This window comes from Adiantum capillus-veneris, chromosome 6 (assembly GCF_014529385.1).
Source record: "Adiantum capillus-veneris isolate H3 chromosome 6, ASM1452938v2, whole genome shotgun sequence".
Taxonomy (NCBI): Eukaryota; Viridiplantae; Streptophyta; class Polypodiopsida; order Polypodiales; family Pteridaceae; genus Adiantum; species Adiantum capillus-veneris.
In genome coordinates, this window is record NC_140936.1 from 150,437,425 (window position 1) to 150,456,090 (window position 18,666).

General features: G+C 43.8%; 1 protein-coding gene across 2 annotated transcripts in view; it reads left to right on the forward strand.

Moving 5' to 3' along the window:
* Positions 1-657: 657 nt before the first annotated feature.
* The window catches only part of SDHAF2 (succinate dehydrogenase assembly factor), a 34,939-nt gene continuing 16,930 nt past the window's right edge, over positions 658-18,666 (forward strand). The window contains exons 1-2 of one of the 2 annotated variants that reach the window (XM_086514926.1): positions 658-811; positions 945-1,006. In XM_086514926.1, the coding sequence (XP_086371052.1) occupies positions 971-1,006 (36 nt within the window). In that variant the 5' untranslated portion in view covers positions 658-811; positions 945-970. Of the gene's footprint in view, positions 1,007-18,666 lie in introns of both variants that reach the window. The other variant, XM_086514924.1, reaches the window with a different exon arrangement.

The window sequence follows — 18,666 nt, forward strand, 5'->3', positions numbered from 1 at the left end:
CAATGAAAAAAAGTAGATGATTGTTGTTTGAAAACCTATGCCACGTGGAGAAAGGAGGTGCCAAGATGTTGAATCGAGATGAAACCGGGTGTTGAATTCAAAACTTGTCAGATAGATCTTTGAGGAGCTAGCTTGGTTGGTTGAGTCTTTGTTCTCCCGTGACCCAGATCATGGGTTCAAAGGCGACTAGGCGACCTTGTGCGTCCATAAGGACGTTTGTATCAGTTTCTCGTTACTAATTGACATCGCCTTTTGGGAGGTGGGATCAATGGCTCACGATCACCGGTTGATTGTGACCGTTGGATTGCTTAGGGAATCCGATTCTCACTTTTTCGGATCCGATACTTGAACCCGCTACCCTCTCCCCCACGGAATTGCTTCTAACCACTAGGCTATCGCGCATTCGTTGAAAGATATGTGTGTAATAAGTTTATAGATCAAAACATTGCGGACAAGTTTACATCTAGTTCACACCAAGTTCACACCAAATTTGGTGTGGTGTACGGACCCTCCCAAGCTCACACTTTGTTCACGTCGAGTTCACACCAAATTCGATGTGATGCACACACCTAGTTCAAACATCAATCGGATGGTCCGGATTGCACCTACCTCGCGACGCCTAAAGTGGGCCATTGATCCCACCTCCCTAGCGAGATGTCAATTAGTGACGAGGCGATCGGGAAGGTTGGGTTCTCAGTCGAGAACTTCTCTCTTTGAACAGTTTCGTAGTAGGCTAGCTTGGCTTGGGCTGGGTTTTTTCGTCATTCACAGGAGCAATTCAAAGCCCCAACTCCTCTAAGCGACCACCACCGTAATGACAATAGCATTCTCTTAATTCTGCCATCTTACGCTCCTCTGAGAGAGAGAGAGAGAGAGAGAGAGAGAGAGAGATGTTCTGCAGGCCATTGCTTCGAAGGAAGCTTAATCTCTTCAATGTTCTGCAGGTTAGTGGTTTAAAAGAACTTTCAGAATGTCAAGGGGCTTTCGACTTATTCCTGTATTGCAAGTACTCTCTCTCTCTCTCTCTCTCTCTCTCTCTCTCTCTCACACACACACACACACACACACACACACAGAGCTGCGACTTTAAGCAAATGCCTGAGAGGAGCGCAACCTTGTTTTCTTTTTGGGGGGTTGAGATGCTGTGGTAGCAAATTGGAAGGGGAGCAGCAGGTGGCCGCTAGGACCTCTCAAACAAGAGCATGCAGTCAGCACTGAGCAGCAAAACTAGAGGATGCACTAGGTCACGGTGGATAGCAAGGATGGAGGATGCGACATCCAAAGGAGAAAGTAGCAAGGTTTGAGGATGTTTTCACGTTTTGACCGCACTGGGTATCAGGTGTTCCTCACACGAGCCAACAAATAGTGTCATCAGCAAGCAGACAGAAGCATCCAATGAGGTGCTAGCGTCCATGCCAGCCAAGCGGCTGTGGAGAACAATTGCTCTATTCATCTCTCTCTCTCTCTCTCTCTCTCTCTCTCTCTCTCTCTCTTTCTAGCATCTATCTACGTATTGCCTAAAGATAATGCAAATGAGAGGGATTTATAGGTGTCTATGGCTTCAATGTGTTATAGAGCAACCCTAGGCTCCGCTAGGGCCATAGACTGTTAAGGCCACAATTTGATGGGAGGCTTGCGGCTGTAGAATCTTTTGAAGTTGGTCATGTACTTTCAAATAAGTGGAATTTGAGCGAAAGCATGAGTTGACGTTGTTGTAGGCTTGACACTAAGGAACAAATTGAAGTGCACGAGCGAGAGTGTGTGTGCATGTGCAGCAATGGAGAAGAGAGAAGAGAGAAGACACAGGTTTTGGTGGACTCCAAACACAGTAGTGTTTAGGGTCATGAGTCCTTATTGTTTTATGTAGAATGAATTGTCAGTGTTAGTTCCCGACTGCCCAACCTTTAAACGTGGCACATTGGGCTTTACCTCCCCAACAACCTCCCACTTAAAAGACAATGTGCCTTTAAGTTGGGGTGACAATGTAGATATACATACAATACAGGTAGACAATGACCATGATTATCTACCCAACGCTCACGAGTGCCCGACATTGTGCAAATCGCTCTAAACGTAAGCTCTTTGTTAGAAGATTAGTAAGATTCTCACTAGTGTGCATCTTGGCAAGCTGCAATTGCTTATCCTCGGGCACTTTGTGAATGAAGTGATACTTTACATCCACATGCTTTGTCTCTGCATGAAACATTGGATTCTTTGCCATTTGTATAGCACTTTGGCTATCACAATGTAATACAGGAATCTTAACATTGATTCCCAGGTCTCCCACTAGCCGACCAAGCCATATAGCTTCGCATCCGTGTAACCCATTACACATTCTTCTTTTCTTCCAAAGAAAATGCACATGTCTTTTGTACCATTCAAATATCGCATAACCTCTTTCATTGTCTCCCAATGCTTCTTGCCTGGGTTTGACATATATCTGCTAACTACTCCCACTTCAAAAGCAATGTTAGGACATGTAGCAATCATGACATACATCAAACTCCCAATTGCAGATGAATAAGGCACTTGTGCCATTTTAGTCTTTTCCAGGCATTGAATACTCCATTGCCTCCATATGTGAAACTTTCTAAAAATGATTTTTTCCCAAGGTTGTAAGGTACGTAGTATTCGGTACGTGTTCGGTACGTACTGTACGTTGTACCGTATGGATTGGGCCATAAGGTACGTAAAATTTGTAGTATATTTTTTAAAAGCTAAAAATACAAAGAATTTCAAATTTATATACAACCTATCTAGTTTAAAAACACTGCACAATACTTAAACATAGCCACAACTTTCAAAAAACACTTAAAATCACCCCACAAGTTACGTAACCGCTGGATAACTCTGCAACACAATTAACGCACACTTCCAAGTTGAATACAAAACTTACAATCTTTCGCGAGGTCAGGACTCTAGAGTGCCTCCTTGCAGACTCCAAACACAAAGAGAGGGAGGGAGGGAGGGAGGGAGAAAGAACCTTATCGGTGGCGGCAAATCCTTCCTTGGTCTCTGTGCAGAGACTCTGTTCTACTCTCTGATTCTCTGTTGTGATAATAACCAGTATAGGATAGGTGGACTTATTAAAGGCCTCGCCCACCTAATCCGACCACGGGGAATAGGCACTGTTGGCGATTTTTTTTTTTCAGAGGTTTTTTTTTTTTTTTGTGGGTACGTACGGAATCGTACGGTGCGTACGGATACCGTACGGACGTACCGTACGGTACGGAACCGTACCGTACGTACGTACGGAAACAACCTTGTTTTTTCCTCTCCATATTGAAATGCTTGATCACTTTAGCAATGTACTCAGATTGAAACAAAAAGACCAATTTCTTGGATCTGTCTCGCATGCCAAGGATATGGCTTGCTTTACCCATGTCTTTCATTTCAAAGCTCGCATGTAACTCTGACTTCAAGGTTGAAATCTCATCCTTGCATTTCCTGGAGATTAACATATAATCCACATAACGGACCAAAATCTGCAAACTATCATCTTTAGCTCGCTTAGTGTAGAGGCAGTGGTCCATTTCGCTATGTTTGTAGGCTTGAGAGAGTATGAACGAGTAGAACTTACGATACCACTTCCTTGATGGCTGTTTTAGACCATAATGAGTCTTTTCTAACTGACATATTGTCCTTCTCAACAAAACCTTCTGGTTGCTGCATATAAACTTCTTCTTGAAGACCACCATACAAGAACGGTGTCTTGACATCCATCTGGTCAAGTTCCATGTCCTCTTTAGCAACCAACGCATGTACACACCGTAGAGTAGTCATCTTGACATTTGGAGAAAAGATCTCATCAAAGTCAATACCCTGTTGTTGCTTAAATCCTTAGCAACAAGTCGTGCCTTGTACTTGGGTTTCTTATCATGAGGTGTAGTTTTTTGCTTGTACACCCATTTGCCTGTCTTTTTTTCTGTGCCGTGTGACGTGTTGGTAGCCTAGCTGGCCTCCAAGGTCCTTGGCACCTCAATCTGGATCTTTGGAATTCTCTGATCTTCCAGTTGATTCTCTTTATGTTCTTTTCTTGTGCCGTGGGACCTATTGGTAGCCTCATTGGTCTCCTCTGTTCGTTGGCATTTCAATCTCAGTCGTCAGAATCCTTATGTAACAGACTTGGACACTCCAAGTCGAGAATCTACCACGACACCACAAATAATCACTTCAAACAGTCCACAGTTCACAATTGATTCGACACTGGCCCGTCGGCAGAGTTCTGTGCCTAGAGATATTGGCCCCAAAGACAGGTGCCCCTTTCGGTATTTCTTTTTGTATTAATACGAGTTCAAAGTACAATAGTGCGGGCAGGCGCTCACACTCAGACTCTGCGTCCAGATGCTCTGAGTTGTGAGAGGCCTGCTCACATATTCAAAGGTACAAGGGATGCCAAAAGCAGAGCCCCAAAAACTAGAAATCAAAAGCTCAAAAGCTTTGTAAAAATAAAGCAAAAGGGCTTTTTCCCCTCTCTCTCAACCCTTGCCTAAAATAAAGGGAAAAGGGGTTCTCTCTTGTCAACTTGCGTAGATTAAAGCAAGTCAGAAAAGCTGGCCCAAAAGCAGAAATGCTGTAGCTGCTGCCTTTCGCAAATTGTGCCGCAAAACGTGGGGGATCGGTACAGTTGTCATGTGTCAGCCCGTCACGTTAGCAAATCAGGGTTAGGGTTTCCCAGCAAATTAGGGTTTCTGATTTTCTGCAGTTAGGGTTAGGGTTTCAGCAAATTAGGGTTTTTGATTTTCTGCAGTTAGGGTTAGGGTTTCTTGCAGAGCGGACAACCACGTCATCACTTTGTGACATATCCCCCTCTTGAAAGCATTGTAATCACCCTCGATTACGCCTGCAAAATAGACAGAGGCCATAAACTGTCTTAGCAGACATTGACTGTTAGTACCGACGCACTAGAAACACACATCTAACACATGTACCAATCGACAATCACATCACACGACATCACAAGACATCACAGGACATTCAACATTCATTCGGATCTTAGACCATGATTTATCGGCAATGTAGCTAGCAATCGCACCTAGATCCACTTAGGACCTGATCGATGCCCTATTGACTAACCCCTATTGCAACCATGTCTACTCGAGATTAATTAGACCAAAATGCTGTAGTCATTTCGTTTATCAGTTCGTGCACTTAAAAGCAAGTCAAGAACAAATTAGTTTCATATTCAGGAATTCCATTTCATAAAGTCATATAGCACAATACTGTCAGCTCTCAGTATTCCTGAAGCTCAAAGAGACGTCAGTGACTCTAGTATTCTAAAAATCAAGGCATCCCTCTGCACCAGATCTGCGGCCAGCTGAATTCTGGGTTCCATTTGGAGTAGACTATGCTAAACCAAAAGCTTCGAGGTAAAGTTTCACAATCTGAGGAGTATCTGCTAGGTCCTCCTCCTCCATCCACTTTGCATCCAATGCAGGATAGTTCTTGAATTTAACCAAGAACCGCCTTCGTACTTTACCCTTATTCTTTGTGTCCTTATGTGCCAAAATCTGTTCAGGAACAAGGGTCTTCTCGTTTTCCTCGACTTTTGGTTGCTCATCGGGCTCCCCATCATCAGGCACATCACCTTTAAAAAGTTTCAAGAGACTCACATGAAATGCATTGTGAATCCTCCAAGTGTCAAGCAGTTTCAGTCGGAAGGAGACATCATTTATCTTTTCAGAGATTTGGAAAGGTCCGTAGTATCTCATACTAAGCTTTGGAAAAAGCCTCTCCTTTCCCTTCTTCTTTCTCAGGCGTGCCTTCTCAAAATGCAAGAGCACCCAATCATACTCCTTCAATTTCAAATCGTGACGATGGCGATCCGCTGTCTTTTACTGTCGTTCTTGAGATTTCTGCTGTCATAATAATCAATATCTAATGCTCCTAAATGATTTTCTTATGTTAAACTGATCATTTAATATGGGGAAGTGCCAGGGGAGAAAAAGCTAGAATATTGGTTAAGCTAGCAGACTGGGCCACAGTAGAGATCCAAAGGAGGGGGCATCTACAAAAGAGCAATGTGCAACAATGGGCTTAAAAGACCCTAAGGTTCAGCCCATTAAGACTTCCAAAATGCTAAGGTTCCATAAAATTCAAAGGTGGTGTCCAAAGGCCAAACACTAGGGAAATTGGATGCTTAGTGTGTGTCACAAAAAGTCTTTGTCAATCCCTACATAGGAGGGGGCGAGCCTTGCAAGTAGGGGATGAGAGAGACACTCACACCCACACAAGCTCCCTTTACACAAAGGGAATGAGGTACACATCTCAGCTCCCTAGCCCAGATGCCCACAAGGTGTACCCAATTCCTATGGGATGGCCTTGGAGGTGGACCAATGAGAATTAGGCTAGAGTAAATCTAGTTTAATTAATTTAAAAACACTTAATAAAAGAACCAATAAGATTTAAGCTCACTAGAAGACTATTGGACAGTCTCTCAAGGGGACCAATGAGCATTCAGCAACCCAATGGCTTGCCTGATTCCTATTGGCCAGGAGGCAAAGGGGTCCAATGAGAGTTTAGTTGAATTAAATAATTACCTAAAGCTCTCACAAAAGGGGAAAGAGGGATACATGTTAGAAGGCTATCACTTATGCTGCTTAATTACCATTGGCTAAGCTTGGGGAGGTCCAATAGGATGCTAGCAAGAGCAAATAGCAAGAGGGGTCGATTAAGAGAGAGAGGGGGCTGATTTTTGCAAGGCATTATCACACACACACTCACACAATCTCATGTGTGAAGTAAAGAAGACTCTCTCTCCTTCTCAAGCTTTAATGGAAAGCTTATCACCTACTACAAGCTTGTGAGAAGGAAGGCCTATACCAATAACTCTTGGCTTTGTGATGCAAGTCCAACCAAGAGCAAAGCTTCAATGCATGCTCATCTCCTCTACCATGCTAATTACTAAGCTAAGCTATGCTAAGATGAGTGATTATGTGAGGAGATGTACATCTTTCTCGTAAGAATACTCCTTCTTCCTCTCAATCTACTCTCATACCCCGCTAGCTCTCACCATCTTCGAAGGTGTGTGAAGTCTTGGGTCTGAGAACAGGGATAATTCAAGTTGTGTTTGTTAAAGTGTTTTGCTTAGTGCATGAAGTTTCCATCTTCATTGCACTAGCTAGTATTGAAGGAACACAAGAAATTGTATTGTAAAATGTCTCTCTTAATGGGAGAAACCATAATACAAAGCCTTTTGGAGGGGGGACCGACTCCATGCAAATCCGGTCCTCAATTGTTGTCAATTGCTTAATTTCTCTCTCTTTTGAAGTATTGTTCATGCTATCTAACTAGGTGTTATGCTTTTTGTTGCTCTCTCCACCCAAGCACTCTTGTTAATCTCATTAGGAATCTATTCTAATGAAATGCTCACTATGTTCATGCTATTTTACGCTACACACAAGTTACTAGGCCATTAAATGTTTACGTTGGTATCAGAGCACAAGGTTTCTCTTTTCTTGCTCAAGAAGGGAGGTCCTCAAGCTAGCTGTAAATGGTTGGTTCTATTAATTGCATGTGAGTAAGTAGAATAGGGATTTTTCAGTCTTGCAGTGCGCATGCCTTTGTGCAGTTAACAGGGCATCACCGTCGAGAGCTATGGTCTTAATAGTGGAGTCCTACGGGGCTTGCCTATGGCTTAACCACTATTGAGCTATTAGAAGCTTGATAGGAGCCGGTGCTGTTTGGTGTTGAACGACCCTCTCTTCTATTCCTTGCAATTAATGGTATTCGAGCCACGGGTACAGTAGCTTGAGTGCTTTTTCTAAAGGGGTAAAGAGGAGTAGCAACTAGGGCTTGAAGTGCCAAAGTTCACCTAAAAATTTTACACCTAAAAGTTGTTAGAATGGCTGACAATAGTAAAGAGAGTGAAATTAATGTTGATAACTTTGATTTTGCTAATGAGCAAGCTACTAATGATGCCCCGATGCTTGTTAACTATCTTGTTTCTAGGCTTCAACAAGCCATGGGCAATCTTCCCTCCAAAGTGAAGTGCAATGGCAGCTTCGTGCTCATGGGATTCTCCAAGCTCCCCACCATGACGAGAGAACACCTAGGAAGCCTCCTTGCGAGACTTCCAAAAGAGGTCTCTCTCCGATTTGGGAAGAAGAAGAGGATCCCTATGAAGGGCTCAGAAATTTGCTCCTTGATGACGCATCTCCTTCTCAAAGGAGAATTCAAGAGCTTCCACCGAAGGAACGAGAAAGAAGTGAATCTCCCGCCACCTCGGCGGAGATGGCTCCATGAAGACGGTGGGCTAAACGCTCTCCATCACCTCCAAAACGGAGAAGACCATCGCATACTTCTCCACACCATACTTCAAAGAGGGATGGCAAAAAGCAAGAGAAGAAAAAAGCGAGAAAGAGGACACCCTCTTCTCCATCTTCTTCATCCTCTTCCTCTTATGAAAGTGATGGTCAAGACAACGAAGATCAAGGCAAGAAAAAGGCGAGAAAGAGGTCACCCTCTTCTCCATCTTCCTCAAATTCTTCATCTTCTGAAGAAAGTGATGGTGTAACCTTTGAACCATCAAAAAGAAGAGGCCCTAGGAAATCCTATGCCGCGTGGAAGAGGTCATCCAAGCTCAAGAAGTTCAAAGAGGGAGGGAAGAGCATCTCTTTCCTTACCTACGATGGCACTTTTGGTGCTACGGACAAAGTCTTGGCCTTTATCCAATAATTCGATGCGGCGTTCGGAGATGAGGGCTTCACGGAGTCCTCTAAGCTATGCCATGTAGCTATGCACTTTCAAAAGTCCGCCAGGCAATGGTGGTCTAGCCTACGGGCCAACGGTGAAGCTCCACGAACATGGAAAGCTTTAAGAGCTTCCATTATGAAGCAGTTTTTGGCCACCGATGCCAAAGACAAAGTACTCACCGAATGGCGAAGCTTGAAGCTCTCTCCCTATGAATCCATTCACAAATATGTAGACAAGTTTTGGGACCTACGACTCAAAGACACTGTCTTCAAAAAGTTGGATTTTGGAGAGCAAAAGCAACAATTTTGTGCGGACTTAACCGAAGAAATGGCGGAGTATGTCAACTCCCAAAGGCCAAACACCATATCGGCGGTAATACATCATACTATGGTGGCCTCTCGAATCAATTTCCAAACAGGGGCTAAGAGGAATTCTAAGCCCCTTGAAAACAAGGGTTCCAATGAGCCTAAGGGGAAGGACAATGTCCAAAAGTCTCCTAAGGGCAACTTCAACAAAGCTAAAGAGAAGGGAGTTTATAAAGGCAAAAATAAAATCTCTCCTGAAGAGCTTGAGCGTATCGCAAGGATAACCGGTGTTTCAAGTGCGGAGAACAAGGACATGCGTGCGGCGCTTGTCCCCAAAAGAACAACCGCCATGATCCTCCTAGAGCTACCTTGGTCGAAATCCAATAGGAGGAAACTCACCACAAAGGATCTCCTCTATGCGATGCTTGAGGAAAGGTAAGAGAACATGATTCTTTTTTTCTCTTTGACCCCGGTTCTACTCATAATTTAATATCTATAGAGTTGGCCACCAAGCTAGGCATACAAACCTACGAGATGGGAGATGTCCTACCCGTAGATGGTGCTTTCAAGGGTCAAGAAGCTTCAGTCACTCCCTTAATCGGGAAATTGAGGCTCCATGTCCAAAGCTATGTGGACAAAGCGGACTTCTTTATCTCTCCTCTCAAGCATGAGGATGTAATCCTAGGGGCACCATGGTTTGATCGCATGGCTGCCAATGTTAAATTCCCTGAAAGGAGAATCTCCTTTAAGTTCAAGGAAAAAGATATGTATATAGATGGTAAGGAAATGGTAACACTATACCCATTGGACATACTCAGCTTTCAACAAGTCAATAAAGAGCTCTATTTCCGTGTACATGATTTTTGTTAAAGATTTTCAAAATGAACCTAATATTTTAGCAAAAGAAAATATACACAACCAAAAGGAATTAGAGTTATCCAATTTTCTCAAGGGGTTTGAAGATGTCATTATTGACGACATCCCTTGTGAGCTACCTCCTAAACGAGGTAATGATGACCATGCAATTGAACTTCTTCCAGGAAGTTCACCGCCTAACAAACCTCTTTATAGAGTTTCTCAAGCTCAACAAGAGGAGATTATGCGGCAAGTGCATGAGTTAGTTGAGAAGGGCATGGTTAGGCCTAGCTCATCTCCATTTTGTTCTCCTGTGCTATTAGTGCAAAAGAAAGACAACACATATCGTATGTGTGTCGACTATAGAGCACTAATAGGATCACTATCAAAAATAGGTTTCCCGTTCCACGGGTAGAAGACCTATTTGATAAGCTACAAGGCTCCACCTACTTCAGTAGGATTGACCTAAAAAGTGGCTATCATCAAATAAGGATAGTTGATCAAGACATTGTAAAGACCGCATTTCGCACTATGTTTGGTCTTTATGAATACATTGTCATGCCTTTTGGCTTGACCAATGCACCGGCCACATTCAACCGCTTGTGTCCAAAAGTGTATCTTTGGTAGGAAAAATTCATTTTTCTTTGCATTAATCACTAACTTGTGATCTCGTAATGCCTGAAAGACTTGAAGCACTGAAAGACTTGAAGCAGGTGATCTCTATGTTCTGTCTCATCCTTGGAGAAAACAATGATATCGTCAAAGAAGGTGCCAACAAATAGCCTGTACTCTTGAAAAATCCTGTCCACGATCCGATTAAATGTTGCAAGAGCATTGGTTAAGCCAAAAGGCATTAAAAAAAACTCAAATAACTCAAAAGTCATCCGAAAGGCTGTCTTGTAGACATCTCCCGGCGCGATTCTGATCTGATGATATCCACTCTTCAAATCAATCCTGCTACAACACGATGCACATTCTCCAAGATCCGTCTTTCTTCAAAACCAACAACACTGGAGAGCAATACGGTGAAGTACTAGGCTGGACAAGACCCTTTTCCAAGAGGTCTTTCACTTGGTTCATAATCTCTTCGTTATGTGCTCGGCTCACATGGTAAGGTGGCCGGTTCGGTGGTGTGCTTCCAGGAATCAGATCAATGATATGATCTTCAGGACGAGCAGGTTGTAACTCGCTTGGCAGGCCCTTTGAGAAGCAATTGGCATGAGAGTGGAGAAAATCTTGGCGTTCTTTATCAGATTTAGACATATTTGTCCTATCCTCATCAGTCAACTCTTTCATAAAGATCGAGTAAACAAACAGACTGGATTTCATTAATTTAGAAATGGTCGAAGCCGATACAATAGGGACAGACTCGCGCTTCAGTTTAATGTCAAGTACAATGGTTCTGCCCTTCTCTATAGTCAATGTCGGTTTCCTCACCCGAGAGTTGACCACGACGTTGTTCTTGTGGTACCAGGGAATTCCCAAGAGAACATCACAACCTTCCAAAGGCATTATGTAAAAGTCCTCATGCCCCAAATATCCCTGACAATGCAACCGAAGTTTGCTAATGATAGGTGTAATGGCTACGTCCCTGCCGGGTGCCGCTAGAACAGCCTCCGCAAGTGGTCCCTTCCGATCGGGAGTGATCTTGAGCCGTGCCGCCAATTCTGGTGAAATGAAGTTGGCCTTGGCTCCTCCATCAAAGAAGATCAGGGCCTCTGGAACCAGTCCTATTTTCATCTTGCCTTTTCTTCCACTTCCTCAGCTGCTCTCGAACTCTCAGGCCTTTTGTCGTCCTTGTCGTTCTGTTCTTTCTGTGCCTTCTTAGTGCACTTTGCGGAGATGTGTCCAGTTTCCCCGTATCCAAAGCACTTCCCCTCCTTGATGAAGCGAGCCCGCTCCTAAGGAGTAAGCTTGGGTCGTGCATCTTTCTTTTCTGAGTTGCTCTTTCTCTTTCTACTTTCATTTGTCGAAGTCTATTCAGCTCTTTGTGTCATGATCTCATCGGTGGGGTAGGTCAGACTGCCAGAGTGGATGGCAAAACCCCGTTTCGCATGACTCATCAACTCCTGAATAGAAGCCAACTTCTGTTCTAAGCAGCGATCTTGGATCTCTGTAGGTAGACCCAAGGTAAACCGCTCAATGTGTTCTTTGAACGAGATCTTCTTAAATGAAGAGGCGGGTAAAAAGAGCTCCAGAATCTCTCACAATAAGCGTCCATTGTATCTTTCTTGGTCATCCGAAGATGGTTCCAAGCAGTTCGTATATCACGTTCATACTCTCGAGTCAATCAAGAAGAGATAAAAAGCCTCTTGAATTTCAGCCATTTAAGTGGCGCAGTCTTGCTTAATAGAAGCATGGACCACCAAGTTCGAGCATTCCCCTTAAAGCAAGAGGCAGCTCTCCGAATCTTAAGAGTGCTCTGAGTAACGTTCTCCCGCGACAGCGATGTCAAACTGCTGTACGAAAGACAAAGCCTTCGAAGCATCTGTATATCCCGAAAACATGTCAAATTTAATTGACTGTCCACCTTCCTTAAACTCTCGGACTTTCTTGCTTTTGTCTTCCAAAAAGTCATACTGGTTGGCTTTGTAAAACTTCTTCTTTGCATAAAAGTTACTGTCGTCAGAGTCTGAACTGTCTGTAGACGAGTCCTCTGTAGAACTCTCACTCAATGGGCGAGTTTAGACTTCTTTGCCTTTTTCTTGCCATTTTGGAAGCGTTGTTTCTTGCTTCGCTTTTTGCCTTTTCGATCTTCTTCGCTCAAGTTAGATGAGCTAGAAGGACTGTCAGAAGAAGAAGAAGAAGATGAATTGGGTACTTCTTCAAATTGAACGCGCTTCTTCTGTTTCTTTGCTTTTTCAAATGTCGACTGACGACCCAAATAACCCGGGAAGTCAGTGCCTTTTTTCTGCTTTTTGCCGTGCTTTTTAGCTTTGTTCTGCGCGTCAAAAAGCTGTGCAATTCGTGCATCAACCACCTCTTCTAATTCCTTCTCTGTATGTTTCTTGTGAGCAGAACGTTTCTTGAGAGCGGGTTTTGGGGGTGGTGTGGTTTTCTACTACTGTGCATGCACCTCCTGTAAGAAGTCTCGCTCATATATTTTGCAAACTTTGGGTCCTTAGCAAAATTGAGCATCATCTTTGTTGCATCGCCGATCAATTGACAACGCTCCATCTCTCGACGCTCCGCCTGAGTAGGCCGAGGCGGGCCATACTCCTTGCAGGAATCTTCGTTGTGATCCCTTCCCGCATCTCTAGATGCAGAGGGAGTCAACTAATCTTTGCCTGAAGCCATAGGTGCAGCGGAAAAAAAATTAGGGATCGGATTTCCTGTAGAAGAGAAATCGGCCGTGCTCTGATACCACTGCAACAGACTTGGACACTTCAAGTCGAGAATCTACCATGACACCACAAATAATCACTTCAAACAGTTCACAACTCACAATTGATTCGACACTAGCCCGACGGAGTTTTGTGCCTAGAGATATTGGCCCCAAAGACTGGCGCCCCTTTCGGTATTTCTTTTTGTATTAATCTGAGTTCAAAGTACAAGAGTGCGGGCAGGCGCTCGCACTCAGACTCTGCGTCCAGATGCTCTGAGTTGTGAGAGGCTTGCTCACATATTTAAAGGTACAAGGGATGCCAAAAGCAAAGCCCCAAAAACTGTAAATCAAAAGCTCAAAAATTTTGTAAAAATAAAGCAAAAGGGCTTTTCCCCCTCTCTCCCAACCCTTGCCTAAAATAAAGCAAAAAGGGGTTCTCTCTTGTCAACTTTTTTGTATTGATCTGAGTTCAAAGTACAAGAGTGCGGGCAGGCGCTCACACTCAGACTCTGCGTCCAGATGCTCTGAGTTGTGAGAGGCCTGCTCACATATTTAAAGGTACAAGGGATGCCAAAAGCAGAGCCCCAAAAACTGTAAATCAAAAGCTCAAAAGCTTTGTAAAAATAAAGCAAAAGGGCTTTTTCTTCTCTCTCAACCCTTGCCTAAAATAACGCAAAAAGGGGTTCTCTCTTGTCAACTTGCGTAGATTAAAGCAAGTCCGAAAAGCTCGCCCAAAAGTAGAAATGCCGCAGCTGTTGCCTTCCGCAAATTGCCCGCAAAACGTTGGGGATCCGTACAGCTGCCACGTGTCAGCCCACCACGTCAGCAAATCAGGGTTAGTGTTTCCCCTCAAATTAGGGTTTCTGATTTTCTGCAGTTAGGGTTAGGGTTTCAGGAAATTAGGGTTTCTGATTTTCTGCAGTTAGGGTTAGGGTTTCCTGTATAGCAAGCAACCACGTCATCACTTTGTGACACTTAGATGAATCATCAGGTGATTCCCCTATTTCGTTGGAACCCTTAGATGCACTATCATGTGATTCCCTTTCTTCCTTGTAATCCTATGATGAACTTGCATTTGGTTCCCTTAGTTCGTTGGAATCCTCGGATGCACTACCATCCCTTGATGAACTTTCATCCGTTCCCGTGGTTCATTCTCTTCCTCGTTGGAAAACTCTTGCCCTTTTGAGGTGGACACTAGCCTGTCCATAGGATAAGACAATAAGCCGGCGTGCATTCCAAAACCTTGCTTGGCTTGTCCCATAAGTCTTTGAATAGAATCAGACTTCTGTTGCAGACGATACTGTCATATCTCATTGGGAAACCAGAGCAAAACCGCTCAATCTCGTCTCTCAAAGTGATCCTCCTAAACGAGGACACTGGCAAAAATGTATCCAAAAACCTCTGGCAATAGTCATCCAACGTGTCTTTCTTAGTCATTCTCAAGTGATGCTAAGCCGTGGTAACATCTTCTTCATGTTCTTTTGATATCCAAGTTCATTGTAGGTGACATGGATAGAGCTGACACAGGAGTTGGACACGAATATGGCTTTCTATAGAGAGCATCTTCTCCAACTCACCGGGGATGAATTTGTGATTCGACCCAGCTATATGGATACACATCTATCTCATGGGTACAATGTGCCATTGGTGAGATATGAACATCTTCGCACCAACTTGAGATTGAGACTAGTAGATTCAGAGGGATACCAACAGCTAGCGGATATGCTGCCTATGCCATACAGAGCCAGAGACGGAGATGCATTATATATGTCAGTGCACAATGTATCACAAGATACGGGGTCGCTTCCACTATCTATTCAGGAAAGGCTTCAGGCCCTTCTCCAAAGTGACGAGCTGTCAGGATAAGCCAGAGACATGAGCTGTGAGGATAAGAGATGTCTTGGACTGTATTTACTTGAGCTACACAGACACATGGACAATCTGGAAGCGAAATTGTGACTAGATGTTCGCCCACCGCATTTGCTTTTCCGATAGCTGCTTCTGTGACAAGAAGTAGCGTAAACTCTGGTGATCTGTGAAGACCGTGAAATCGGCTCTGAGTAGGTAATGTCGCCACTGAGTAAGAGCATGGATAACTGCCAAAAGCTCTTTCTCATATATCTGTGGTGTCAATTCCGGCCTTGAAAACAATCGGCTCTCATAGGCAATGACATGGCCTTCTTGCATTAAGACCGCACCCACACTACGACCACAAGCATCACAGTATACTTCAAATGACTTCTGCAAATCCGGCAAAGTCAAAACTGGTCCTATAGTCCCTTTCTCTTTCAATGTCTGAAAGGCAGTCACCTCTGTGTGTCCTCACGAGAAAGGGACTTCTTTCTATGTCAAAATATGCAAAGGGAAAGCAACCTCTGCAAACTTTCTAATGAATCGCCGGTAGTAAGAACATAAGCCCAAGAAGCTTCTAACTTCACGGACATTCTTCAAATCGGGCCAATCACGTATTGTCTCAATCTTGGCCGGGTCCATCTGCGCTCCTGCTACTAAGACGATGTGTCCCAAAAAGTGTATCTCTGGTAGGAAAAATTCACTCTTCTATGCATTAATCACCAACTTGTGATCTCGCAATACCTGAAAGACCTGTAGCAAATGTTCTCTATGCTCTGCCTCATCCTTGGAGAAGACAATAATGTCATCAAAGAAAGTGCCCACAAAAGATTTGTACTCTTTGAAAATCCTGTCCACCATTCGGTGAAAGGTCGCTGGAGCATTGGTAAGGTCAAAAGGCATCACCAAAAATTCGAATAAACTGAAGGTCGTCCGAAAAGCTGTCTTATAGACATCTCTCGGCGCGATTCGGATATGATGATATCCGCTCTTCAAATCGATCCTACTGAAACAAGAGGATCCGTGTAGTCGGTCAAGAATATCATTGATCCTAGGAATCGGAAATCTGTTCTTGATGGTGATTTTGTTGAGAGCTCTATAATCAATGCACATTCTCCAAGATCCGTCTTTCTTCAAAACCAACAACACCGGAGAGCAGTAAGGTGAAGTACTCGACTGGATAAGACCCTTTTCCAAGAGGTCTTTCACTTGGTTCATAATTTCTTGATTCTGGGCTCGTCTCACACGGTAAGGTGGCCGGTTCGGTGATGTGCTTCTAGGTATCAGATTAATGGTATGATCCTTAAGACGAGCTGGGGGCAACTTGTAACAGACTTGGACACTCCAAGTCAAGAATCAATGACGACAGCACCAAATAACTACTTCAAAACAATTCACAGATCACAATAGATTTGCACTGGCCCGGCGGAGCTCCGTGCCTAGAGATATTGGCCCCAAAGACTGGCGCCCCTTTCGGTATTTCTTTATGTATTAATCAATGTCAAAGTACAAGAGAGTGGTTAGGGTTTCACTCTCAAACTCTGTGTCCAGGTGCTCTGCAAAGTGAGCCCAAACCGCTAATTTAAATTTTACAAGGGATGCCCAAAAGCAGAGCCCCAAAAGCTTCAGTTCCAAAAGCAAACTCTCTTTTTTTTCTCTCACAAACTCACTTGAGTTTTTACAAAATAAAGCAAGGGAATTTCTCTCTCTCTCTCTCTCTCTCTCTCTCTCTCTCTCTCTCTCTCTCTCTCTCTCTCTCTCATGCTCAATGCGTAGAGAAAAAGAAAAATTGCCGTCGCTTAGCAGCTAAAAATCTGCCGTAAAATCTGGATTCTGCCACGTCATAGTGCCAGCGCATTTCACGGAAATTTCTCCTGCTGCTAGGGTTAGGGTTACGGTTTAGGACAGGTTTTAGGGTTAGGGTTAGGGTTTTTGGCAGGTTTTAGGGTTTGCATGTTTTAGGGCTAGGGTTTGTAGAATTAGGGTTTTCAGCAGCAGTCAGGGCTAGGGTTTCCCGCATGCTCTCGGACAGACACGTCATCACTTTGTGACATACCCCCCTCTTGAAAGCATTGTAATCGCCCTCGATTACTGCCTGCAAAATAGAGAGAATCCATAAACCGTCTTAGCGGACACTGACTGTCAGTACCTACGTACTAGGAACACACATCTAGCACATGTACCAATCGACAGTCACATCACTAGACATCACAGGACATCACATGACATTCAACATTCATTCGGATCTTAGACCATGATTTATTGGCAATGTAGCTAGCAATCGCATCTAGATCACATCGGGACCTCATCGATGTCCGATTGATTAACCCCTATTGCAACCATGTCTATTCGAGATCAATTAGACCAAAATGCTGCAGTCATTTCGTCTATCAGTTCCCACACTTAAAAGAAGTCAAGAACAAATCAGTATCATAATCAGGAATTCCATTTCATAAAGTCATACATCTAAATACTGTCAGCTTTCAGTATCCCTTAAGCTCAAAGAGACATCAGTGACTCTAGTTTCTAAATCAAGGCATCTGTTGACAAAGGAGCGGAGTGACTCCCCTCTTGTGCATCCCACTGCACCAGATCTCCGGCCAAGCTGAATTCTGGGTTCCATTTGGAGTAAACTATGCTAAACCAAAAGCATCGAGGTAAAGTTTCACAATCTGAGGAGTATCTGCTAGGTCCTCCTCCTCCATCCACTTTGCATCCAATGCAGGATAGTTCTTGAACTTAACCAAGAACCGCCTTCGGACTTTACCTTTATTCTTCATATCCTTATTGTTGAGCGCGCGGCGGTGTGTGCAAGTTAAAGAGCACGCGAGGAAGTGCAGTGTGTGTGCAGAGAGGGGTGGCGAAAGCCAGCAGGAGAGGAAGCGCTAGCAGAACGATGAGAGAGAGAGAGTTTTGGGTTTTCCTACTTTTATTATAAGTGACCTTTTAAAAATGTGTCCAGATTCATATTGAACCTGGACAAAGTATAAAAATGTACAAAAAGGGGTTATTTAGGCCTTTAACCCAACAACCTCCCACTTAAAGGCATAAATGGCGCCTTTAAGTTAACCAACTCCCACCAGTTGTATGCAATGCTCATGTTGAGCCTTAGCAAGACTCTTGGTGAGAACATCTGCAGGGTTATCCTGTGTGAATCTTAGTCAAGGTGACTAGACCATCCTCCAATACCTGTCGTATGAAGTGGTATCGCACATCAATGTGCTTTGTCCGTGCATGAAACATGGCATTCTTGGCCAAATAGACAGCACTTTGGCTATCACATCCCAAGACAGGAGTACTAGCAGGCATACCAAGCTCTTTGACAAGTCTGCCTAACCATATGGCCTCTTTAGAAGCCTCAGTAGCTGAAATATATTCAGCCTCAGTAGTACTCAATGCCACAATTTTCTGCAGTCGTGAACACCAAGAGACAACACCACCAGCAATAGCAAACACATAGCCACTAGTGGACTTCCTGGTATCCAAGTCACGTGCCATATCTGCATCACAATAGCCCTGCAACTTCAGGTCACTTTTGCCATAGCATATACACCTAGATTGTGTACCTGACAAGTATCTCAAAATGCATTTCACAGCTTCCCAATGTGCTTCCCAGCAATCAACATATCATCTACA